The sequence below is a fragment of the Sciurus carolinensis genome, chromosome 1 (assembly GCF_902686445.1).
Source record: "Sciurus carolinensis chromosome 1, mSciCar1.2, whole genome shotgun sequence".
NCBI classification, from domain to species: Eukaryota; Metazoa; Chordata; class Mammalia; order Rodentia; family Sciuridae; genus Sciurus; species Sciurus carolinensis.
In genome coordinates, this window is record NC_062213.1 from 120420437 (window position 1) to 120447795 (window position 27359).

General features: G+C 35.0%; 2 protein-coding genes across 2 annotated transcripts in view; one reads left to right on the forward strand and one right to left on the reverse strand.

Moving 5' to 3' along the window:
* The window catches only part of Sass6 (SAS-6 centriolar assembly protein), a 36016-nt gene extending 24969 nt beyond the window's left edge, over positions 1 to 11047 (forward strand). The window contains 3 exon segments of the mRNA XM_047548196.1: positions 4473 to 4570; positions 10547 to 10639; positions 10734 to 11047. Of these exon segments, the coding sequence (XP_047404152.1) occupies positions 4473 to 4570; positions 10547 to 10559 (111 nt within the window). The 3' untranslated portion in view covers positions 10560 to 10639; positions 10734 to 11047.
* A 2125-nt stretch (positions 11048 to 13172) lies between these two features.
* Mfsd14a (major facilitator superfamily domain containing 14A) overlaps positions 13173 to 27359 on the reverse strand; it is a 36297-nt gene continuing 22110 nt past the window's right edge. The window contains exons 6-12 of the mRNA XM_047548206.1: positions 26031 to 26249; positions 25634 to 25747; positions 24677 to 24748; positions 17751 to 17863; positions 16596 to 16693; positions 15515 to 15678; positions 13173 to 14395 (exon numbers count right to left, since the gene is read on the reverse strand). Coding sequence (XP_047404162.1) covers positions 14189 to 14395; positions 15515 to 15678; positions 16596 to 16693; positions 17751 to 17863; positions 24677 to 24748; positions 25634 to 25747; positions 26031 to 26249 — 987 coding nt within the window. The 3' untranslated portion in view covers positions 13173 to 14188. The remainder of the gene's footprint in view (positions 14396 to 15514; positions 15679 to 16595; positions 16694 to 17750; positions 17864 to 24676; positions 24749 to 25633; positions 25748 to 26030; positions 26250 to 27359) is intronic.

Consider the following 27359-nt stretch of genomic DNA (forward strand, 5'->3'; position numbering starts at 1 on the left):
AACCACTGAGCCACATTTCTAGTCCTTCTTATGTTTAATTTTGAGACAGGGTCTTTCTAAGTTCTGAGGCTGACTTTGAACTTTTGATCCTCCTGCCTCAGCCTCCCAAGTCATTGGAATTACAGGCATGCATCACCTGCCTCAGAACTTTTGATCAGATTTCCCCTCCTTCAGAGTTTCAGGTGTCTGCCCAGCCTCTGCTACTGTTTCCATTACCTTCCTTGTTTTTGCTTCTTGTTGAGGCAAGAGAAACAGAAAAGAATGAGATTTTCCTCACTCTCCTTGACCCTTGGGAGTTCCTTTTTTCTTATCTCAGAGTGGAAAGAAGAAGCTAATTTGATAATAATGTATTCTGACTTTCTTATGGTTATTTTCTAGATGAAGTACATTTTGTGTACTTTTACTTTTGCCTGTCTGTGTCTTTATATTTAAGTTGGATTTCTTTTAGATACCTATAATTGACTCCTACATTTTTATCCATTCTGATTCTTAGACAATTTAAATTTTAATTTATATTATTATGTCTTGTCATCTTACTATTTGTTTTCTACATGTGCCATATATTTCCTTTCCTACTTTTGCTGCCTTCTTTCCAATTTGCATTTTATTTGTTTTCTATTTTATATCTGTTGTTGACCTTGTTTTATTTTCTTTGTTTGCTTAGTGTTACAACATACATTTCATATTACCATAATCTACCTTTAAATAATATACTACTTCCCATATAAAATAAGAACCTTACAGTGATTCCATTTTCTCTTTCCTGCCTTTCTGTTCATACTGTTGTCCCAAATTTACTTCTTTATTTGTTGTGAATCTTTGTTTTTGCTTTCTCTCTCTTTTTTTTGCTTTTACCAGGGTGATTACCACTGACAGATATCCCCACCTTTTTTATTTTCTTATTTTGAGACAGTGTCTTGGTGAATTACCAAGGTTGACCTCAAATTTGCAATGCTCCTTCAGCCTCCTGAGTAACTTGAATTACAGGCTTGCACCATAGCACCCAACTCAATTTCTTTCTTTCCTTTTTTTTGGTACCAGGAATTGAACTCAGAGGCACTCGACCACTAAGCCACATCCTCAGCCCCATTTTGTTTTTTATTTAGAGACAGTGTCTCACTGAGTTGCTTAGCACTTTGCTTTGCTGAAGCTGGCTTTGAACTTTCCATCCTCCTGCTCCAGGCTCTGGGATTACCACCATGCCTGGATCCATTTCTTTTAAAGAAATTAAATAAGCAAGGAAAAGTCTTCTCTGTTTACCTATACACATACTAATCATACAACTTTTTTTATTTTCCTTGTACTGGAGATTGATCCCAGGACCTATTTTATGCTAGGCAAGTACTATACCACTAAGCTTTGTCCCCTCCACTTACACAGTCTTTGTGTAGAGATTTCATGTAGCTCTACATTTTCATTTGCTTTTAGTTTCCTTTCTCTTCAATTCCCAAAGATCTCTTATGTTGTAGATCTTTAACATTTCTTACAGTGCAGGTCTGTGAGGTCTCAGAGTGTCTTTATTTTGGCTTCATTTTCTCTGTATATAGAATACTACGTTGGAAGAAAGTTTTTTCTTTTCTGCATTTTGAGTATGTCATTCCATTGTTACTTGAATGGAAAACTTCTATACACAGTATCTTTTTGTCTCTTGATGCTTCTAAGATTTTTTTTTTTCTTTGATTTTCAACAACTTAATTATGACCTGCCTTCATGTGGTACATGTGTATTCTTATTCACAGGATTTTTTTTTTTTAAGTTCTTCAGTTGGTAGGTTTACAGTTTTTTTTCAGTTAGGGAATTTTGGTCATTATTCCTTCACATTTTTTTTTCCTGTTACCTCTCATTTGGTACTCTGGTTGTACATGGTTGATAGCATGATATCCCATTGAGACTGTCCCTTAATTTCATTATTATTTGCTTAATTTTACAACTTCTAATAGTAGTATCCTAAAGTTCACTAATCTTTCTTCTGCAAGTGCTGTTAATCTGTCTAGTGTGAAATTTGCTTTAGTTTTTATTTTTACATATTAATTGTACAGATTGATGAGATTCACTGTGATTAGTCCATTGATCATGTCTGTCCACCCTTTTCCTATCTATCTTCTCTGATTCTCACCCACTTCCCAGTAACTCCTAATATTCCTCTACTTCAGGTCATTTTTTTTTTTTTTAAGTTTCTATGTATGAGAGGGAACATATAATACTTGTCTTTCTTTGTCTGACTTTTTAAATTTAGCACGATGTCCTCCAGTTCCATCCATTTCTGCAGAAAACAGGATTTCATTCTTCTTGATAGCTGAGTAATATTCCATGGTGTGTGTGTGTGTGTGTCTGTGTGTGTGTGTGTGTGTGCGCGCGCGCATGCATACCTGTGTATCTTAGCTACTGGAATAGTACCACAATATACAGAAAGAAGTTTATCTCACTCTGTTGAACCAGGTTTGGTTTGTGAGGCAGAGTTGGTTTGTGAGATAGCTACCTGCTGAGCCAGAGTGGAAGAATATCTGTGGGGTTTTAGAAGTGGGAGTATGCAGGGATCTGACCTTTAGAGCAGTCCAAATTCAGATAGTATGTTCCTTCTTAAGATGGCTTCTGACTATAGCATTGTGGGGGTTCTCTGAGAGATAATATGAAAAGCTAGTTGCCTATAAAAGTTGTGTAACTTTCCATTAGCTAGCATCTGTACTGATAAGAGTTTGCTGGGGCTCTTTTACCTTACTGTTGCAAAGGAGAGACTCCCTCAGGTGCCAATCTATTTTATTTCTCTATGCTATTATCCCAGGACTCTGGATTTATAAGGTTTCCAGTTTCTTCTGTTGAATTCCAGTGGTTTTCCTTGATCACTCATCTCAATTTGCAGCTAAAACACTCATTGCTTTGATTCTTATTTGTGGAAGAGTAGGTAATGAGTCCTGGATCCCTCTTTCGGTGTGAAAATCTTACCATTCCCGAGAAGTTTATTTTAGATAATGAATGGTTCATTTCCAGAATTTCCAGTTCACTCATATTTTCCATTTTTCTCACACTTTTAATTTCCATTAAATTCTTGTATGTGGATATTTTACATTTGTTTGATTGTCCTGTAATTTTGTCATTTCTGGATTTGTTTTTATTGACTGATTTTTCCTTCTGGGTATAACTTACATGTTCCTTCTTATTGTCATTTTTAGTCATTTTTGATAGGAGTGGAACATTATTGATGTTACATTACTGATTATCTCAATGTTATCTTTAAAGAATTGAAGGCATTTAAATTACTTGTGGGTCAATCAGCTTGATCTCATGAAGGTTTGTTTTTTCTTTCCTTTTGCTTTACTGTGGTGCATTTAAAGTACTTTCTACTCAAGGATAGTTTAACCCTGTAACCTTTCATGGTGTTCTACTGAAGTCTTGGTATGTCTGCTTTTGAACCTTAGAAATTGTTCAGCTTAAAATGTGTCTTTAGCTTTCCATCACTGTGACAAAATATTAGGAGAGATCAGCTCAAAAAGAGGAAAGGTTTATTTTGGCTCACAGTTTTAGAGATTTTTTTCCAAGGTCACTTGGCCCTGTCACTTAGGGCCTGTGGTGAGGCAGAAGAACATCATGGCAAGAGAACACATGGTAGAACAAAGCTATTCTCATGATGACCAGGAAACAGAGAAAGGGGCCGGGTTCCCAATATCCCCTCAAGGGCATGCCCCAATGACCTTCCTTCTACAAAGTCCTACCTCCTAAAGGTTATTCTATCTCCTAGTTAGCTCCATTAGCTGGGGATTAAATCTTCAATACATTATCCACTATGGAACATTTAAGATTCAAACCATAGCAGGCAACCTTATGAAATTTACCCTGTGCATGAGTCCTATACTTAGCAGATTCAAGGGAACTCCTGGCAGATTCTCAGAGCTCATTCTAGGTATAACTCTCTCAATAGAACTCTGTCTAGCAACCTCCAACTACTTAGTCTTCTAAACTCTTGATTTTGACCTCCTGAGTTTAGCAGTTACTCTTCTGTATCTACTGCCAGGAAAGCATGTAGAGTTAGAAAACTGGGTCAGTTTTAGGGATCATAGTTCAGAGATCACAGCACTGTCTGTGTTTAGTTGAGAATATTCTTTCTTTTTTTTTTTTTTTTTTTTTTTTTTAAGTTTCTAGTTTATGATTTGTGGCTAGAAGCTATGTGATCCATTAATATTTGGTTCTCTTTTTAATCCTTTCCTCTTATTACATATTTATTTTTCTGTAAGAAGTATTAGAATCTGTTTGTCATTTTTTTAAAAAATCCTATCTTTTTGTAATGCTATTAAGTGTGGATTAATGTCAGAAAAACTGGTACCTTTTTGCATTACTGAATGACAGCCACAACAACAAAACCACTTGTATTTTTATGATCTAGATTTAGCAGGAAAAAAGTGTACCAGTCATCTCAGTATAGAACTTGTCTCAGTTCTCACTCAGTCGGTTAAATGAGACGTTTTCCTTTTTCATAGGTTCAGTTTAACTTGCAGTTTACAAAACCAAATACATCACTAGGAGATGCTCAGTCAGGAGCAACCGTTAATATGCCTGGCTCAACTGATAAAGAGAAGTAAGTATTTATTGACATAAAATTTGTCATTTTGAAAGTCATCTTAAAGAATATTATCAATGATGCCCCCTATTTATCTGAGGTATTTTAAGATGCTTGAGTCACTTTGAACTATGAAAAGTGCTTTCTCATGTATGTTTGCAAACTGTGGGATACCCTTAACTATGTATAACAAATTTTGTCATAAGAGATTTTCTATACAAATGAAAATTTCTTTTGTATGTATTCTTGGACATGTACATAAAATCTTTAATTCTTCTAAAGTCAGCTGTTTTTGTTTTTCTGTGTGGCTGTGTTTTGTCCTGGGTGCTCTACATTTTCTGATTTACTGCTTCTAATATAATCTAAGAAACTAGCTGGTTAATCTACTAGAATTATATGGGAATAAAAGTAAAAAGGTTTGTAAGATTGCCAGTAGGTTACCTAAAAAAAAAATGAGCCCCAGTTTGTGGTTTGTGTTTTGACTGCTCAGAGATTCCTTCCTTATTTTTTAGGTTTCACATAGTACATTTTTGAATCAGTGACCTGTGGCTTAATCAACTGTTACATGTTCACTTTTTTTTCTAGGTAGTCTTTGTATTTGTAGTTTTTAAAAACAAAATCATTATAGTTCTTTATTTACTTCAGATTTAATGGTTGTAAAAACCTCCCTTAACATTTATCACAAGCTATCACTATTCCAGTATATTGCAAACTTAAGTTTACTAACGTAGTTCAGTAAGGGTTCTTGTCCCAGTTCTCCAACCTTTCTTCACGGGGTCTTCTGAAATTGTCACCAGGATGAGTACTAAAATAGTTAATGAAGAAGATCAGAATTGTCTGAGGTTTTGATAATGTATGTATTCATTATATTGTATCTTATATTTGCTCAGGAGGCAGAGCACCTGGAGTTCGTCTGATCTGAATTATTATGTAACATCTTTACTCTGATAAATATTATATGACATGTCTTATATATGGTAATGACCACTTTGAAGTACTACAAAAATTGTTTTTTCCTAACCTTTCTAAGGAGTCCTTTATTTGTATAGTTTCTCCCAACATACACTTTTTTTTATTGGTGCATTATAGTTGTACATACTGATGGGATTTCCTTATTAAGTATTTGTACATGCACACAATACACAATATAACAAAATTTGGTCAGTTGCTCCCCAGCACTTCCACCTTCCTCCCACCTCTCACCCTTTTTCCCCCTCTATAGATCTCCCTTATTTTCATGAAATCCACTCCCATTTTTCTTCTCCTTTTTCCTCTTTAGCTTCAGCCTGACAGAAAACACACGACTCTTAACCTTCTGAGTTTGACTTATTTATGTAACATAATGGTCTCTACTTCCATCCATTTTCCTGCTAATGACATAATTCATTTTTCTTTATGACTGAATAAAACTCCATTGTGTATATATACCACCTTTTCTTTATCCATTCATCCATTGATGGACACCTAGGCTGGTTCCATAGTTGGCTATTGTGAATTGTGAAGCACTGTAAAATTTGAAGTGCTTTTTTAAAAACTATTTTTATTTTAATTTTTTTTTGTTTTAGATGGATACAATACCTTATTTATTTTTATGTGATGCTAAGGATAGAACTTAGTGTTTCACACATGCTAGGTGAGTGCTCTACCACTGAGTCACAACCCCAGTCCTTGAAGTGCTTTTGGTTAAAGGAAAAAGAAATCTTCATTTATTAATATAGCATGAGATAGGTATTAAGTAATTAAATGATTATTCTTAAGGCATGTACATATACATGTGTTTTATTTCTATTATCTGTCACTTGTGTGCTACTTTTACAAATTTATGGTATGCAGAATTATTATTTTATAATAATTTATTTTATGCTCACAGTCCTTATCCCAGCTCTTAGTTTATTATAATTTACTCATTAGGTACAGTGATGTTTGGTTATATACAGATAAATTATATTTTCTTAAACAGTAAAGAATGTGTTCTGAACCACAGCTATAAATTACAACTCAGTTATACTGTTTTTGTGTGTGTTTGATGCTGGATATTAAATCCAGGTTTTTTTTAATTTAATTCATTTTTAAATATTTACACACTGCATTTTGATTCATTGTACACAAATGGGGTACTTTTTGTTTCTGTGGTTGTGCACGACATAGATTCATACCATTCGTGTAATCATACATGTACATAGGGTAATGATGTCTGTCTCATTCCACCATCTTTCATACCCATGCCTGTCCCCCCTCCTATTTCCCTCTACGTAATCTAAAGTTCTTCCAGTCTTCTCTCACTCCCCACCTCCATTATGTGTCATCATCCACTTATCAGGGAAAACATTCACCCTTTAGTTTTTTTGGGATTGGCTTATTTCACTTAGCATGATATTCTCCAAATCCATCCATTATCTGCAAGTGTCATAATATTATTCTTATTTATGACTGAATATTCCATTGTGTATATATTATATATACCACCGTTTCTTTATCCATTCATCTGTTGAAGGACATCTAGGGTCCACAATCTAGCTGTTGTGAGTAGAGCTGCTGTAAACATTGATGTGGCTGTTACTGTAGTATGCTAATTTTAAGTCCTTTGGTTATAAATGGAGGAGTGGGATAACTGGGTCAAAAGGTGGGTCCATTCCAGGTTTTTTGAGGAATCTCCATAATGCTTTCCAGAGCGACTGCACCAATTTGCAACTCCACCAGCAATGTACAAGTGTGCCTTTTCCCCACATCATGTCAACATCTTTTATTGTTTCTGTTCTTGATAGTAACCATTCTAATTGGAGTAAGATGAAATCTTAGGGTTGTTTTAATTTGCATTTCTAATTACTAGAGATGTTGGACACTTTTTCATATATTTATTAATCACCTTTATGACTTCTTCTGTAAAGTGCCTGTCCAGTTCCTTGACCCATTTATTAATTGTGTTCTTTGTATTTTTGGTGTAAAGATTTTTAAGGTCTTTATAAATTTTGGAGATTTAGTGCTCTATCTGAAATGTGTGTGGAAAAGATTTTCTCCCACTCTGTAGGCTCTGTTTTCACATTATTGATTGTAACCTTTGCTGAGAAAAAGCTTTTTAGTTTGAATTCATCCCATTTATTGATTTTTACTTTGATTTTTTACTTGTGCTTTGGGGGTCTTGTTAAGGAAGTCTGGTCCTAAGCCAACATGATGAAGATTCAGGCCTACTTTGTCTTCTATTTGGTGCAGGGTCTCTGATCTAATTCCTAGGTCCTTGATCCATTTTGAGTTGAGTTTGTGCAGGGTGAGAGATAGAGGTTTAATTTCATTTTACTACATATGGATTTCCAGCTTTCCCAGTACCATTTGTTGAACAGGCTATCTTTTCTCCATTGTATGTTTTTGGCTCCTTTGTCTAGTATGGGGTTACTGTATTTATGTGGGTTTGTCTCTGTGTCTTCTATTCTGTACCATTGGTCTGCCTATCTATTTGGTACCAATACCATGCCGTTTTTGTTACTATTGCTTTGCAGTATATTTGAAGTTCTGGTATTGTGATAACCCCAGCTTCATTTTTCCTGCGAAGGATTTCTTTAGCTATTCTGGGTTTCTTATTCTTCCAGATGAATTTCATGATTGCTTGCTCTATTTCTATGAGGAATGTCATTGGGATTTAATTAGAATTGCATTGAATCTGTATAGCGCCTTTGGTAGAATGGCCATTTTGACAATATTAATTCTGCCTATCTAAGAATATGGGATATCTTTCCATCTTCCACGATTTTCATTAATTTCTTTCTTTAGTGTTCTGTAGTTTTCATTGTAGAGGACTTTCTCCTAAGTACTTTATTTATTTATTTTTTGAGGTTATTGTGAATGGAGTGGTTTTCCTAATTTCCAGAGGATTCATCACTTATGAATAAAAATACATTAGATTTATGCATATTGATTTTATATCCTGCTACTTTGCTGAATTTATTAGTTCTAGAAGTTTTCTGGTGGAGTTCTTTGAATCCTCTAAATGTAGAATCATGCTATCAGCAAATAGAGACAGCTTGAGTTCTTCTTTTCCTATTTGTATCCCTTTAATTTCTTTGGTCTAATTGCTCTGGCTGGTGTTTCAAGGATAATGTTGAATAGAAGTGGTGAAAGAGGGCATCCCTTCCTTGTTCCAGGTTTTAGAGGGAATGCTTTCAGTTTTTCTCCATTTAGAATGATGTTGGCTGTGGGCTTGGCATGGATAGCCTTTACAATATTGAGGTGTGTTCCTACTATCCCTATATTTTCTAGTATTTTAAGCATGAAGGGATCCTGTATTTTATCAAATGCTTTCTTAACATCTATTAAAATAATCACGATTCTTTACTTTAAGTCTATTGATGTGATGAGTTACATTTATTGGTTTCCAGATGTTGAACCAACCTTGCATCCCTGGGATAAACCCCACTTGATCATTGTACCACTATCTTTTTAATACTTTTTGTATGCGATTTGCCTGAATTTTGTTAAGGATTTTTACATCTATGTTCATCAGGAGTTTTTGTCTAAAGTTTCTTCCCTTGAATATGTCTTTTTCTGGTTTTGGTATCAGAGTGATACTAGCTTCATAGAATGAGTTTGGAAGGGTTCCCTCTTATTCCTGGAATACTTTGAGAGTCTTGGTATTAGTTCTTCTTTAAAGGTCTTGTAGAATTTGGCTGAGAATCCATCTGGTCCTGGACTTTTCTTGGTGGGCTTCTTCTAATTTTGGTGCTTGAAATTGATCTGTTTAGATTGTGTACGTCTTCCTGATTCAGTTTGGAAGGATCATGTCTCTAAAAATTAGTCAATGTCTTTGATATTTTCTATTTTGTTGGAGTATAGATTTTCAAAGTACTTCTAATTATGTTATGTATTTGGTGGTGTCTTTCATAATCTTTCCTTTTCATTACAAATTCCCATAATTTGAATTTTCTCTCTCCTTCTCTTCATTGGTGTGGCTAAGGGTTATCAATTTTGTTTACTTTTTCAAAGAACCAACTTTTTGTTTTGTCAAGTTTTTTAATTGTTTCTCTCTCGTTTAATTTCAGCTCTGATATGAATTATTTCCTGTCTTCTACTTTTGGTGTTGATCTGTTTCTTTCTCTCGGGCTTTGAGATATAATGTTAGGTCATTTAGTTGTTGACTTTTTATTCTTTTAGTGTATGAGCTCAATGCAGTGAACTTTCCTCTTAATACTGCTTTCAGAGTATCCCAGAGATTTTGATATGTTGTATCATTGTTCTCATTACCTCTAAGAATTTTTTTATTTCTTCCCTGATGTTTTCTGTTATCATTGCATCATTCAATAGCATATTATTTAGTCTCTGGGTGTTGAAGTAGTTTTTGTTTTTTTATCATTGATTTCTAATGGCATTCCCATTATGGTTTGACAGAATACACATAGCATCTATTTTTTTTTTTAATTTTTTTATTTACCAAATGGCTGCTTTGTGGCATAGCATATGGTCTATTTTAGAGAAGGTAAATCTAGGATTTTTCACAAGCTAGTAAGTTTCTTTTTCTTCTTTTTTTTTTTTTTTTTTTTTTTTGGTGGGGGGGTGGTAGTGCTGGGGATTAAACCCAGGGCCTTGTGCATGCTCAGAGGCAAGCAGTCTACCAACTGAGCTAACCCCCAACCCATTTCTATGTAGTACAGGCTGTGTATTCTTTATCCATAATGCTTAGGATCCTAGCAGAAGTTTTTTAATTTCAGAATTTTTCAGGTTTAGAATACTTGATATATATAATGAGTTATCTTGGGACAGGACCCAATCTAAACACAGAATTCATTTATGTTTCTTAATTTATGATGGCCTGAAGATAATTCTATGTGGCATTTTTGTGTTTTGACTGTGACCCATCACAGGAAGTTAGAATTTTCCATTTGTAACATCATATCAGTACTCAAAAATTTAAATTTTGAAGCCATTAAGATTTTTGGGTTCGGGATGCTAAACCTTAGAAATTAAGTAATGAAGAAAAATTAGACTTATAATTTTTTTGTTGTTAAGTGGTGAAAATTAGGATTGGAATCTAAGTATTGAAGAAAAGAGAAGATAGCATTCCTTTACGTGGACTGAGCCAGAATCTGTTTAGTAATTCAGGTGAGAAAAGACATTTCTGGACTGAATTTTGTGTAGTGTGGTTTGATTAATGTATAAATGAAGACTAAAGTGTCAATCTTTGTTTGTTTTGCAGATCATCAGAAAGATGGCAGTCTAGGAGTGTTGCAGACATCTTCTAAACCTGCAGTGCTCCCCTCTACATCTTCGGCATATTTTCCTGGGCAGTTACCAAACAGTTAAATCTATCATCATCTTTTACCTTTCTATTGAGCTTTCAGAAACTCAGGTGGTTTAAAAATAACTTTAACCGACAAGTCAAATCCTAAGCAGGCAAGTTTCAGATTTTACTTGAGCTTCCTACCATTAGCTTGTTTAGATCCTTAATAATACTACTGCATTTATAGCATAGGGTAAAGAAACAAATTTGTATTTGGGGATTGGTAAAGATTCTGAGTAAAAGATAATATTTTGGTCTGTGAACATGGTGTTTTACAAAATAACAGTATGAATTTTAAACTAATTCTTAGGAATTCAGGTCTAAGGAAACAAATGATCCTTATAGGGGATAGTCTAATCATTTAGAAAGTCTGAGTAAATTGCAACCTGCTCAAGAAAATATTACTATGAAAGAAACCAAAGAATGCTAATAATTCAGTTTATTGTTTTCATTGGTAAAACGTTTTAAGTTTGCCACCTGAGAATTATGAGGAAAAGTGATTATCTCTTAAAATTATCTCTATTATTGATATTTACATTAAAGGGAAAAGTCCTAAAGCTACCTTAAATTAGTGAAATGAATTAAACCTTCATAGCAACCAAATATGAGTATTTTCCTTATAACATTTAAATTAGCAATTGAGCCTGTTAAATAACTTTTGATATGCTTAATAGGCCAGGTGTGCTGGCACATGCCTGCAGTCCCAGCTACTGGGGAGGCTGAGGCAGGAGGATCACAAGTTCAAGGCTGGCATGGGCAATTTGGTGAGACTCTGTCAAAAAAAAAAGGGGGGGGCTAGGAAGTAGCTTGGTGGCGGAGGGCTTGCCTACCATGCATAAGGCCCTGGATTTAACCATCACCACATTAAAAAAAATAACTTGGATAATATATTTACATGACCAGATTAGGTATATGGTGCTTTACAATGGAACTGAAACAATAATAGGATTTTAGTGCTTTCTGAAAGTTTATACCTATCCTACTTTTCTGAATTTGGCGTTTTACTGTTATGCAGTTAAATTTGTATCAGTGGAATTTGGTTTTAATTCCTCCATACAAAATCTTTAATAGAAGTGCATCATGGATATATTCATTGTCCTTGTTTCTACGATACCAAAACATGTGTTCCTTTTAATGTTTGCTTGAGAAAGTAGGCAAAACTGTTAGAAGTTAAAACTTTCTTCTCTTCCCCATTACTAAAAATTTCAAGTTAAGAACAATTCCTAGGGAAAAAATTAGGTGATTTTTAAAAATTCACTCAGAATCATAGAGCCCCATTATCTTCTTGTTGACAACCATCCAATACAGAGTACATTCTTGAGAATAATCTGTTTGCAGAGTGCTCATTGCTCATGTGATAGTTTAAAGATTGTTTTCAAAGTTTTTTTATACAGCTGAGAAGAGGCATTTAAAAATAATATCAATATCACTGGGTTCATGATAAGAATTGTTGCTAAATATTTAAAAAATACTATTGTCTTATACTTTGAAATTGCTGGCAATTGTCTTAAATGAGGGAGGGATCTAAATAGAATATTCAGTAACCAATATTAGGCAGCGACTTTTTCTCCCTCAATTAGATATACTATATTAGTAAGAATACTCAAGTTACAATAACTTGAAAGCAAGCACTTATTCTGGAAAGAAGTCTTTTGGTGACATGGGAATCTGCTTTGTTGTAAATATTATGTAATATAAATATTAAAAAAATTGTGACAGGGTTTGGATGGAATATATCACCCACAGGTAGCTCTTTTTTTAAGTATGTCTCTTTTTCCATATATACTCATTAAAATTTAATTTCTGTGATAGTATAGAGATCATTCTGACATTAACTTGCTGAAGATTTCTTTGTATTAAATGTATATATGTAGACTTCTGAGTGCTAATTTTTTCTACCTCTTCAAATTTTATTTGAAATTGTTTTTCCAGTATAAAATTGTACATGTGTTAATAATCCAAAGGCTGCATTTAATGTTATTTCTATAAGCTGAGCTTTGTTAATAAAATATTGAAATTACTTTGGGAGTATGATATGAAAAAGGCATCTAGAAAAAGAAACAGGATGATCTCTACAGTAGCTTTGCAATCAAAGTATGCTCACATTGTATAATGAAGGAAAAGAAATGATTCAAACAGAAGGGTTAAAGCTTGATTTGATACTGTAAAAGTGATCATGGTAACAAAAAGCTAAAACCAGCTGTATCTGGACTCACAGATCAAGACTTTTTTTAAAAAAATCATTAAAATATTTAATTTTATTAACAGAATATTTACATTTTTAAGACCTTATTTAACCATAGTGAATGTTCCAAGTTTAAAAAGCATTAGGCAATAACCACACACAGATGAAAACAGTGTAAACTATACAATACTTTATGTACAATTTTTTACAAAGTAACACTTTTTAAATAATATAACTGGACACAAAAATATACACTTTAGAGAAATTCACATCAGTAATTGTATAAAGCTCTCTTCTAGGGTCCTGAAAATTTAGGACAAACATTAGCTCTGTAAATAAAGTGTTACTGTGACAGTCCTGAAAGGCCACTATATATATTATCTACATATAGATATCACATTGACATTTTCAAGGCTACCAGCTTTGCTATATAATTTTTAGATTATGTATTCAAGTGTTGAGGTTTTTATGATTATGCAAACATTAAAAGAATAGTGGTATAAGAAGCTGGGGAACAAATTTGAGCCAGCATTTTTTAAATTACAGGCTCTAACCACCCCAATTTAAATTCTAAATGGCTGATATTTTTTTCACTTAAAAAACAGTAGTGAATAATGCTTAAAATAAAATTACTGCAAACAAGCTTGAAACATGATTCAGATTTTAGTACAATTTTAAGTTGGTTTTAAATGCAAACAATTCATTTACCATTTCTTTATTTTAGCGCATCTGCATTAAGGCTTTGAATTATTTGACCCAAGATTTTACAATATTAAAATCTGACTCAATTTTACAATGTTAAAATGAACAGGTTCACAACCATACTACCTACTCTGTCTGAGAGTCAGCATAAATCGAGTTAAAGCTCAACACCTTAAGGAAATGGTAGCAGAGACATATGCTAATATCTAAGAAGTTACATATATAGTTTTTAATTAAAGGATGTATAATAAAACAGTTTAGTGGCAAGAAATTGGTGCTAATAAACAAAAGGTTTCTTTCAAAAGAAATTGTAACATCTTTGGAAAACTGTCCGGTTCTTTCTTTAGTTCCCACGGAGTTCATGCAGATAATTTCTTAAGACAATCTTAAAGTACACTGCAGATGGAAATGGAATGTACATCCAGAACTACAGGTGAAAACTAAGACCTGGGTGCTGATAGAAAAATCTTCCTGATTTCAGTCGTCACACATTTGTGTCCTGGAGTAAAGGTTCTTTGGCCTCTCCTGGCGCTTGTGTACTATGAGGATGGCTGTGACTGCCACAGTGCTTTCTCCAACTGCTGGACCGTAAGCTTAAATTGGTATGTTCTGGAATAAACAAGGCAACAAGCAGAGCCAGCAGTACCGAACAGGCTCCAAAGAGAAAGGGGGGGCCAGGGATTATGGAATTCTGAGAAAGAAAAGAACAATTAGGATTTTTGCACAAATACTTTTGTTCCTACGAAATTGCTTATGTTTTAGTAGTAAGTGACTGCTACAAATTACAAGCCAATGACTCAATTCTTCATGAAAGCCATAGTTATAAAATGCATTCCCTTTTCCAGAGAAAAGGACACATATACTACTCTCAATATAAAATTCTGGGAATAATGAGTGGCAAAAAAGCTTATACAAAAATGCCATAACTTTTAGCACAAAATGTGAAACAGATTCTAGGACCTTCACTTAAACTGTTACTCCAAGAGGAAAAACATTTATAGGAAATTTTAAAAGTAAAACCAGGTAGCATAGAATATTGACAACTACTGTAGTAGAATCAGTTACCATTTTCTTTGTTTTAGAAAGATAATTACATGTTCAAATGACTGAAAGTAAGAAAAACACAGGTAATGATATTACCCTAAAAAGAAGCATGCCTTTAAATTAGCCCCAAATTACATTTATTCTTAGAAAAAAATCTGCACTGCTAGTTGTAGTTGTGTGTAGCTCACAGACATTTTCTTTTTTTTTAGTAGTTTTAGCTGGTTTTAAGGTTAGTGCAACGAGGAAGCCAGGGAACTGTTTGTATGGCTAAAATATTCAATGTTGCTTGGCTTTCATGCTTTTAAATATAAGGAGGGGAAAGTAAACAAATGAACAAAGACCCATGTAACTGACTTTTTGTACAGAAGGCTGCTGAACACAGGGAACTGGGATATCACAGAAGCCTCAGAGGAAAACATAAGCAGCAGTGTAGAGAAATGATTAACATGTTCCATTAGATAAAATTTGGCAAACTAGGCTTTGTATAATTTTTCATTCTTGAAAAAGATATACAAAATTTCACAAAGAGAATATAGTTCTTTAGACTTGAGTTTTATTTTTATTTTTATTTTTTTGCGGTGCTGGGGATTGAACCCAGGGCCTTGTGCATGCAAGGCCAGCAGCTGACTGAGCTATCTCCCCAACCCCTAGACTTGAGTTTTAAACGGTTCTATCCAATATAAAGCTATAAGAATCTCAAAAGTGTTTATGATCAAAAAATACCATCTTTCAATCTGCCCAAATAAATATGTGAAAGAAGAATTACCTGTTCAAAGTGGTGCTGAGGACTTGTGTTCGTCCCCAAGTCTGTTCCTGTTATTGGCAGTTCTTTAAGTTCCACATGGAAGATGTAGAAAATAAATCCATAAAGGGCTGGTCCCAGACCATTGCACAGTCCTCGAATTCCTGTTATCATTCCTTGAACAACACCTACATTGTTTAAAGAAATCATTTAGTATACCACCTATCTTCTTTCCTACTCTAAGTATGAAACACTAGCAATTTACTGCAATGGCATTAAAAACTTGGAAGCCAAAGTGCATGTAGTGTGCCATCCATCCTATGTAAATGTGAGCTCAGATGCATCATACAAAAGTTGAACATAGAAACAGGAGGGCAAAAACACTTTATTTCCCTAGAATTTATTTCCAAATATCCCTGGTTAAAAACCAGTCATGCATGAGTTTAGAAGTAAGACTATTAAAACTTGGTCCCCAGGGATCTATTCAAGACCCTTTTAGTCAAATATATACTGCTGAGTTTAATCTCAGTTTATTTTTCTCTCTCTGGAATCTTCTTTCCAGTTTCAAATGCAGCTTTCTTTAGCCATAGACCTTTTCTTCCTCATTTCACTAAGTGACCATTGTCATTCATTTGCAACACCGCTGTTGATTTTTCATTTTTTATTTTTCTTATGACCAGATAAAACATACCCTTTTCAAAGAATTATTCCTTCATCTGTTAGGATTCTTAAAATTAAATGCTTCTGCCACAAAAGCATTACTGTTATGTCTTTAGGTAACTGTAACCATAAGATTTAAATAAAAGGGCTATGAACATATCAAGGTGATTAGCACAACATAGTGAACAACAAATATTTAGTGAACCTCTGCTAAATTTTCTAGCAAGAGAACAGTCAGGGCAACATATTCAAAGCAAGAGACAGGAAACTATATATCCATATCAGGATAATACTCTAGATTCTGCTTTTCCTATTTACCACTGAGAGCAATTAAAAATTCTCTACCTTAAAAATATACTCATATTTAGGTACTTGTGTGAGGGAGAAAACAGGATCAGAATATTCTTTGCTTTTAAATCATTTTCACTGGTTCCTATCAACTCACCCTGTTGATCAGCATCAGCAGTTCGTGAAACAAGTGCACTGACAGCTGGAAAGGTAATGCTAGACATGGCTGCTACTGCCCCAGCAGCCCACATCATCCTGTAATTAAAGCAGTAAAACAAAGTAAGTATCTCTTTTCCACTGTACCTGTCAAAATTCAAATACATACTTTAAAAAGTACAGGGAAAAACACTATCCTTCTATTCCTTCCTTCCTAGGTGACTGAGCAAATCTCTTAAAAGTCTAAACTTATTTATTCATCTCAAAAAAGAACAACCTCTTACAAAAAGTATATGGTTTTAATATAAAATTGAGATATCATGTTCCAAACTAAAGTGTGTTGGACATTATTTCTGCAGGAAGTTGAGAAGTTACGTTGAGGATAATGTATAAAACAGAAAAATAAAGATCATCCAATGCTTCTAAACATATGAAGTGAGCAAATTTTCATCGAAATTCCATAGACTTGTAACTCAGTATCACTGATTTGATCCAATTCTTAACCTGTAAAGAAAGTAACCTGGATGTTCCTGGCTTGATACTTAAAGTAATCTCTTATATAAATTTAAGTTGTTAGCACCTCTTTGTAAAAGCTAGACTGGAAAAGAAATTGCCCATCAGAACAAATTCTTGATGTTTACTCATACCCAAGTCTAGAGATGAGGTGGCCAGTTGTGTAAATCATCATCAGCTCCCTGCAGGAAACCAGACTGCAGGAAAAGCTGAGACAACATGAAGCCGGGATCAAAGCAACTGGACTTTGTTCACTTCCCCTGTGCATCAGGGACTACCTCTGGTGTTACACAGCATTTTTTTTTTTCCTACCAGAAAAACAAAAAAGGTAATAATGCTAACTTTCAGGGCTTCATTGCTATGGAATTGTGTGCTTTATCCTAGTTGCAAACTGATCTCTGATCTTAATTAAACGCTCTTCAGAGATTCAAAAACTCAATAATCTCATGCAAAAATTCAGCCAGTCATTTAGTTATAAAATGTCTCCTTTGTATCTCAAGCCACTCCAGAAGAGTATGAGTACACAAGAGGGAGACTGGACTATATGTTTTAGAAGGAAAAGTACAGCAAGAGACAGATTAAAGTCTATCCCTTAGTTGAAAAGCAAATAAAAGGAAACAAACACTAAAATATTTATACGTACCAAGGTTCTGAACCAAAGCCATACCATGCCAGCTGTAGTATTTGAAATCCTAGACCCAATAAAATGGTGTTCTTATTTCCAATTGACCTCATAAGTAAACTCAAGACTATGGTCTGGAGAGAAAAAGAGAGAAAAAAAGAAAAAACCAAAATGTTTTTTAAGAAGAAAGATTATTTGGTGATATCTTCTATTCTGTAATATAACAAGACCACTACTACTTTTCTACAATTTGGTTTTTCAGCAACTACTGCCCTGAATATTTCTGAGATCACTACCTCAGGCCTCATAAGCAGATGAAAAGTCCCTATGCTCATTCAGATCCAATTTCAGAGTTAGAAAAATGAAAGGTAAAACTTTCTTTATTTTCTACTGAGGACTGATTAAATCAGAAGTTCAGAAAAGTAAGCTCAGATGGTCTTGATAATGATTTGGAGAAGTTTTTAAGAAGTCCAAGTCAGCCTAAAATGTTTATTCCCTGACCTAAAGAAAAACTGACATAGTATAATGACTATCCATAATTCTTAGCCTAAATAAATCTGTTGAAAACATGAACAGTTTATTATTAGGGAGAGATAGTGTATTTAAGAGCATGGGCTTTGGACAAACTGCCTGGATCATATCTTGACTAACGGAATGACCCTGGGCAAGTCACCACTTTGAACCTCAAGGTTTTGTCTCATAAGACTAGGATAACAGCATGTACTTTAGAACTTGGTCATACGAATGAGACATACTTACATCAAGAGTTTACTGTTGTGCCTGGCACATAGGAAGCATTTAATAATATTTTAAGTGACTGGATATCCTGTATCTCTTCTCAATGTGAACTGAAATCCAGCAATGATTTTTAAGATATTAGAAAATATTTTTTGCTCTTGTAATTAACGTTTTAAATATACTACGTAACTAATAAGTCCATAGAAGAGGTAAGAATAATTCAGGAAATCACTTATTACTGACTGACACTCTAAAACTCACAAAATATAAGTTAAAAATTCTTTAAATTGAGCTAATCAATTAACAGTTTAATTAGACTTGGTCACAAATATGCCAGTAAAAAGCAAATAATGATACTTTTAAGGACTTCTGACCAAAAGGACTCATAGCTTTCTTCTCTTAAGACTTTCAATGAAATCACAGAAGTGTAGGTTGAGATTCACAAGGTTTGGCTACCTTGTAAGATTACATTTTTCTGCGACCACAGTCCAAAAAGGGAGCGCACTAAAGCCTGGAGTTAGCCAAGAAAAAGTTCAAATCAACTAAAAGAAAACATTTGGTTAGCTTTTCACTCTAAAACTAGTATTTCCAGTCTGATGAATGGGCAAAATATTTTCAACTCTCATTCCTCCAATCAAATGCAACTGGTATACTTGTTACTTCTTTCTGAGATACATAACCTGCTTGCATGGGGACTGGTGGCCAACATTACAAAAATAACTAAAATATTAGAAATAATTAGGATGCAAATATTTCCCTTGATTTTTATTTAAAGAATATATCAGATACTGGCATTAATTATGAAAAAGAAAACTAAGTACACCCAAAACTCTGTGCATCAACTTGACTGGAGGGGACAGGGAACTATAATGCAAAGTTGATAACTTTTGGGGAATAACCCAAGGGCAGCAAACAATAGTTCTTGTCATTGTTCAATGCAACCTTAGAGGAAGAAGTACTGTTGAAAAATAGAGATTCACCAATGATGAAATAGCTGCCGCGGAAGCCTGGAAATGAGGAAGTGAAAATGGAGAACTAGTGAGCCTCAGCTCTGGAACAGACTGAACTGCCCAGATGCATACTCTGGAGCACACATTCTTTCAGGAATGTGGTCTAAAGAAGCTGGCAGCTTTCAAGCATAGATCATGAATACCACCAAAAACTGCTTCTAAAATGAAGTCATATCAGTTCTTTTTCCAACCCAGCTAGCTCTGTTGGCAGCTATTCTCAAATCCAAATTAAAAAAGGAAAAAAAAAAAAAAAAAAAAAAACAACGTGTAATTACTAGCCTTATTTCCATTTTATAGACAGGATTACTGAAACAAAAAGGTGAATATTCTAAAGGTCATGGCATGAGTATTCAAAACTGGAAATATTCAGATATATCAATTCATGTTTTGTGGGGCTAACATCTTTCATACAGAGATTCTGTAGCAGACCCTCTACTCTTAAGAACCACCTCTCATCCCCCTTCCTATATCCTTTCTGTGACCCAAAGACCTAAAGGACACTGAAACTTATTTCATGACATTCTAACTAGGAACATCAATGTTCTTCTCAGGAGCAGGAACTTTTCTCATTTACCTTTTGTGTCCCAGCAATATATCACATTTTCAACTCAATAATGGAACAAATTAATACAGTGTGTTGAAGGAATAAAAAATTGGTTTCCCTTAACTCATTTAGAAGATGAGAGAACTAAGTTCCAAAAGTTAAATGACTCAACCAAGATAACAGTTTCTTCACAGTTAACACTGAAATAGGTTTGGGTCAGTCAACCAACAAGTATTTCCTAAGTTCCTACTATGTCCAAGTCTTCCTCTAGGTTGGAGGGCAGAATGCTAGACCACTAAGAGAATGGATATCCTGTATCCACCACAACTATCAGTCAGCACACAGACTACTGTCTACTGGTGGGAAGATGGACACGAGCATGCTTATTTTACAAAAAAGAAAATTCTAGATTGTCAGTGCTAAGAGAAAACAAAATCAGGTAGTGTGATAGAGATGCTGCTTGAATTAGGATGGACAGGGAAGGTCTTTTGGAGGTGACATCAAAGATGAGAGCTGAGTAAGGAGGTCATTATGGGAAGTTCTGAGGGGAGAGGGCACTCCAAGGGAGGGTGACAGCAAGCGCAAAGGCACCAGACTGTGACATACTCAACCAAGTGGAGATGAAAAATGAGTTTCCAGTTGTGATGGAAAGTAAGTTTCAACCAGGAAAGAGAGATGTTTAAATTTTCATTTAAAAAAATTACTCTGCCAAGTGGAGAAAGAGCAGTGAGGGGACAGAATGGAAGCAGAGACACCAGAAGGAGGTCACTGCCATGGCTCTTGACTAGTCCAAGTAATGGAGAGTATGAGAAATGCTCCTATTCAGCACCTATTTAGGAGCTGAGAGGAAATATCTGATAGACTGGATATGGGATAAGGAGAAAAGAAGAAATAAATGATGAAGCCGAGGTTTCTGGTACACACACACACACACACGCACACACACACACACAAAGAGGAGATGATGGTGTCACTGAAGGAGCTTGAGGAACACTGGTACTGGTGATGGGAAGAAATCCAGATTTCCCCTTTGGCTGCGTTAAAGATAGATGCTCAGCAGATTTGTCAAATAGGAGGTTGACAATTGGTCTGCAGGTATAAATTTAGGAGTCACCACAAATAGAGAACTAGATAGGAAAGAACTGTGGAAGAGGAATGTGTAGAATCACCTATTCTGTGCCCTTACATAAACATACATTTAGTTAGCATGTGAGTTCCTGCCACAGAAGTGATGGGGCCTATGACAAGCCAGAGAGAAAAGGCCCCAGTAATGATAGTAATTACTTGACTCCTGTTGGAAGGTGGATCGGTCCAGTTTGCAGAAGGAATAATTTTTGGGGGGAGGAGGTACATATAATTTTACCTATAACATCTCCCATTTTAAAAATGCTTACTACTAATTTTTAAAGTTTTTGAAACACTGCAAAAAACCAATGATCTTCAATTTAGCACCTTCTGGGTTGAAGGCAGTGCAGGATACTAGCGTGACAGAAGTAGACAACACTGACCTCACAATCTACACAGACCTCTATTAGAGCTCACAAACTACTAAGGCAAAAATAATCAGAAATACACAAGTAAAAGTTATACTATATTATAATCTGTACAATAATAGAGATATGCCCAAGTTAGTGGGACAACCCAGAGAAAGGAAGGAATGCAGAAAAGTATAGCAGGAATAAAGGCACGCAGGTAAGAAATAAACTAAACAAGAAGTATAAAGGGGAATTTACAAACAGCTCCATGCTGCTGGAAAGGAAGGAAAAAGACACTAACTTGAACAAGTCAATACTACAATGTTGTGTAAATGGGAATACAAGATCATACTTCTATATTTGGGGTTGTATGTAATACAGTAAACCACATGACATAAAAATGCTACCATAGTCATATGCAGACTGTAGTGTATATATTCTTCCTGTTTTTGAAGGCTGCTAATGTGATTCTGCTTTTAATGTGATTTTTCATCCCTCAAACTGGTTTTAATGTAAGCAACAAAAGCTAAATGGGCATTTAAAGACCATCTGTGGTTGCCCATATGTACTGAGGCTGACTGTGCCAGCAGTGCCGGCTGGAGCGTTACTGGTTCCTTTCCAATATCACTGCCTTCAGGACTCTGCTGCTGCAGTGATCTATATAATACAAAAACCCAACCACACTCTTCTCCTTTATTTATTTATTTACATGTCTGGCCCCAGATTCTGAGCTTTCAGAGTCTATTTTTCATCCTGTATCCCTGATGCCAGGTGTCATCTGCTGAACAGAGTACACATTCCCTGTAAATTATCTGGTTCAACTCATCTCTCAATCTATAGTACACTACTGCCTGAATTTATCAGGTGCCTATAGCTGCCATGATCAGTTAAGTATAAAATGCAACTTAAGATCTTACAGCTATCAATCTCTTAATTATCATTACCGTAAATATTAGCCTGTCCTGTTCTTTTTCTTTCTTTCTTTTACTGCAGTATAGGAATTGAGTTACCACTGAGTTACATCCCCAGCCCTTTTTATTTTTTGAGATATCGCTTTACTTAGCTGGCCTTGAACCTGTGATCTTCCCACTTTAGCCTCCTAAGTACTTTGGTTTATAGGCATGCACCATCATACCAGGCTTGATCTAAATCTTAAACAAAATAATAGCAAATCTAATTTCAGCAATATATGAAAAAGATGATCATGACCAGGGTGGATTTAACCCAGGATTACAAGGTTGATTTAACTTTTTATAATTCATCAAACTCTACCCAATTAACTTGTATACTTTTTATGCTTCAGAAACACAGGCTTGGGGCTGGGGTTATAGCTCAGTGGTAGAGGAGTGCTTGCCTAGCATTTGTGAGGCACTGGGTTTAATCCTCAGCACCACATAAAAAAACAAAAACAAAAACAAAAACTAAATAACAAAATAAAGGTATTGTGTCCATCTAGAACTAAAACTATTTTTAAAAAAAGTAGGTGTGAATGTTTTTAAGCTGTTTTTATATATAAGGTACAATATATTTTCCTCCAAAGTTGAAGAGCACTTTTCTGACACCAGGAATAAATATTTAAATGCAATCTTTTTCCAGATGGAGAGTTTTTAGGATATAACAAAAAAGTTAGATATAGTATTTTTTTTTTTTTTTTTTTTGCGGTCTGGGGATCGAACTCAGGGCCTTGTGCTTGCGAGGCAAGCACTCTACCAGCTGAGCCATCTCCCCAGCCCTAGATATAGTAATAATCTTCAATGTCATGTTTATGTGTGGAGGCATTAGGAACATATATTACAGGATTTGAATTTAAATTTTAAGGTTATCACTGAACCTACCAAAAATTCATAAATGATGAGATCTGTGAAAGCAATCCTAATAAAGAAGATGAACCCTTCTAGAGACCCGTGAAAAGAACCCTATCTTTCATTTTCTTAAAAATAGAATAAAACAAAAGTTGCAATCTAGTAGATCGAATCTGTGAAGGGAAAGAGAATTAACTTAGGGTAAGTGATATGCAGAGTCTGGAAAAAGGAAAGCCAACAGCATGAAAGGGATGGAAATTTTTCATAGAAAACAGAAAAACTATGTGAGGGAATTATGGTCACCAGAGCGGAATAGTATTTTATTGTAAAACAGAGATAGTTTGGAGGCTAGGAATAAAATAACTTCTAGGAAAATCCAAATTCCTACATTGATTATTATCTTGTTCATTCAAAAACCACTGTTTACCAACTGGACTTCCGAGATATGTACTTTCATGTCAATCCTCTGCTCAAAACATTCAATGGCTTCCTGTCTTATTCGAGTCTTATGACAACCTACAAGGTCCCACAGGATCTGATCCCTCACTACCTCTGAGCCTTTATTTCCTAATGCTCTTTCTCTTATTCATGCCACTAGAGCCATACTGGTCTCTCTGCTCTCTTACTTACACATGCCACAAGAGTCTCCCCTCAGGTTTTTATTTCTGTTCCTACTGTTTAGTTTTCCTTCAGATATTCCTACAGGTCATTCTTCCCTCTGAATCTGATCTAATGTCTCCTTGGGTTCGCAAGGACTTCCCATCCTTCCCAACCTTCCCCTAGATTCCCAGTGATAACACCTTTCCCCGAGTCTCACTCTATATATCCCTACCCCCTATTCTCTGTAAATTTCTTTGCACTTAATGTGCTTCCATGGACATACTTATTTTCTGTCTTACCTAATAGAATGTAAATTCTACAACAGCATGGATTTAGTTAACTTCACTGCTATATTCCCTCGAGCCTGACACATGGTATTTATTGAACGAGACAATCAACAGTAGAACAAGGGTTAACAGATAAAAAGTTCCTTGACCAATAGGGCAACACATAGTTAGGCCCTAATACATATCAATAAACTAGTTTTAAAATCACAAAATATATCTGTTTCAAAAGTGTGACCATAAATTTATGGTTACACAAATGGTATGCCTTTACGCCATGTACAAACAGAGAAACAACATGTATCCCATTTGTTTACAATAAAAAAAAAAAAAAAAAAAAAAGTGTGACCAAAACTAGCTACACTAACAATTGAATTCCTAAACCTACAAACCTTGCACTCCTAAATTCAGTGACTCCATCACTCTGAGGCCTCATCTGGATAATTAGCCAGGGTACCTTCTATGACATCACTCTAAACAAAAAAGAAACTCACCTGTGCAATAATGGAAAGAATGCCAAGGACTGCTATAAATGCTGCAACACTCTCTGGTGAAAATTTCATTATCTAGAAGGTTTCCAGAACAAGTAAAATTAATTTAAAAAAGCATAAAAATACCACACTAATGCAGCTACTTGTACATTAACATCAAATGGGTCAAAAAATTATAAACAAAAGATTTTAATTCACATTTAACTCATCTTTGATTCAAAATTTAATTCATTTGTAAGGAAAGGATTCTTCAGAGGAAATCCAAGAAGTCTTAACATATTAAAAATACCTATTTATACTGGTAAAGGTTCCTTAATTTGGATATAATAAATTGTGGACTATTAAGCATTCAGAATATTTTACAAATGAATATTGCAGTGTTTCATGTTTTGTACAGTGTTGATAAAGGTTTGATTTCTGTCTAGAAGCCTTGTATTTAAGGAGGAAAAACTTGCTTATTTTCTCATTGTGGCTAACTGTTCTCCTTACATATGCTATACATCAAAAAGAAAATGGAGGAAGTGAATGGTTAAAGCATCCCATTACCTCTACAAACAGCAAACAAACTCAGACCACCTAGATTGACAGGGAAAATCATCTTATTGCCTAAGCCCCAAATCTCACTATACAAAGTGTCATCTTAAGAAATGTGTAAGGAACACTGGATACACTAAACAATGTTAAGTCTAGTTAACTGTTGTTTATAAAATGGTATTCATTTTAAAGTTCTCGGTTGATTTTAGCACTTTCAAGATTAAACATTTGGCCTGGGGTTGTAGCTCAATGGTAGAGTGCTTGCCTAGTATGTGTGAGGCACTGGGTTCAATTCTCAGAACCACATATAAATAAATAAATAAAATGTCCACTGACAACTAAAAAAAATTTTTTTAAAGATTAAACAATTTTCTTATGGCACTAAACAATGAAATAAAAGTTCACTTTGATAGAAAAGGCTTTTACCTGTCTGAGGTATAAAAAAAAGCTGGAATATTGGCCTGCCTCTGGTAGGTAGGAGAGAAACACCGTAATACAGATTAGCAGCACTATGGAATCTTGGCCCACTTTTTTTAAGGACTAGAACAATAAAAAGAAAGACTAAAATAAGATTTTACAACAAAAACAATAAATGACTTTTAAAGATACAAGAGATTCCTTTTGGCAATACATACACACTAAAAAGACTTGATAAAAGGATGATAAAACTTATTTTATTACCCCCAAACTATTCTAAAAATTATTTCCAAAAACAAAAGAACACCCTTCAAGATGTCTTCCATGAACAACATCCAAAGTCAAATATTAACACTGTATTGAATTATACATCTACTCTTTTGCCAAAGAGAAGGAAGAAACTTACTGCAAAAGGGTCAGCTTGTTCCCAGGAAATGGGTGCTCCCCATGATGCTGGCCGCATCTTCTCAGGCAATGACTCTGGTACAGCAACGAGGATAAAACAAATATCTAACAAAGCTATTGCTGTAGCTAGAACCACCACTAAGCTGTCCCCATATACTCGTCCAAGGTAAGCTCCAATTGCAGGGCTGGTGACTAAACTTGCAGCAAACGTTGCTGAAACCTGAAACCATTAAGGACAAAGAAAAAGAGATTAGTCAGGATTACCTGACTCCTTTACTTTACCACCATATCATCCCCTTAATCCTGGTTTATGTCAAAGCTGCTCTTGCACCTTCCCCTTCTTCTTCTACCTGTACTACTTGTTCTCTCTTTTGCAGGGAAGTAAAAGGAATAAGCCATAAGGCTCTTCTATAAAGAGTACATAATAGGATCTCAGGGCAGTGGCTTCAAACTTTCTTTTAAGCCTTGGAGGAGTCTGTACAAAAAAATCCTACTAGTAGGGTCAAAGGTAAAACACATTTACAAAAACAGAAAAAGACAAAACAGTTTCAGTTGAGGAAGGGCTGTGGGTATAGAGCAGTATCCAAACACTTTCCTCCCTGTCAATCATGTTTTGTATTATTTAATTTATATGAAATTTCTAGAACAGGTAAACCACAGACACAGAAAGCAGTCTGTTAGCTGCCTATGGTCAGAGGAAGGATGGTAAACAGGACTGAGGGTATTCTTCGGGCTGTCAGAAATGTTCTAAAAATCAGATTGTGGTGATATTTTGTTCTGAGTGCCCTTGTGATCTCAAAGAGCACTGCTGAGTCTGAGTAGCGCTCTATGTAGGGGAAAAGACAATGGCTTGCACTGTGAGGGACAGTTAGATATCTGAGGGCATCCAGAGACTACATGTGCGAAGCAGTAAGCAAAAGTCCAATCACAGGTGTTTCATGTCATTTCTCCTCTCCTCAACTATCTCTACCTTGTGGCAATCTCTTTCTAGTCAGACAGAAACAGGGTGCAAAGATCACTTCCTCCTCTGTATCTATATCCACTTAGTTCTAGATTAAGTGGTTGTTTGCCAGAATGTGCTTTTAATACATAAAGCCTCTGGGTTGAAAAGTGTTAACTAAAAGCTTTGACTAGGGCAAAATTACTTCAATCAACCCTCCCCCCCAAAAAAAACTATATAAATTTACTAAAATTCACTGAACTATACACATAAAATAGATGAATTCTTGGTATATGAACTATACCTCAATATAGTTGGTGTTAAAAATCCAGCCAGGTGCAGTGGCATACACCTATAGTTGCAGTAACTCAGGAGATGGAGGTGGGAGCA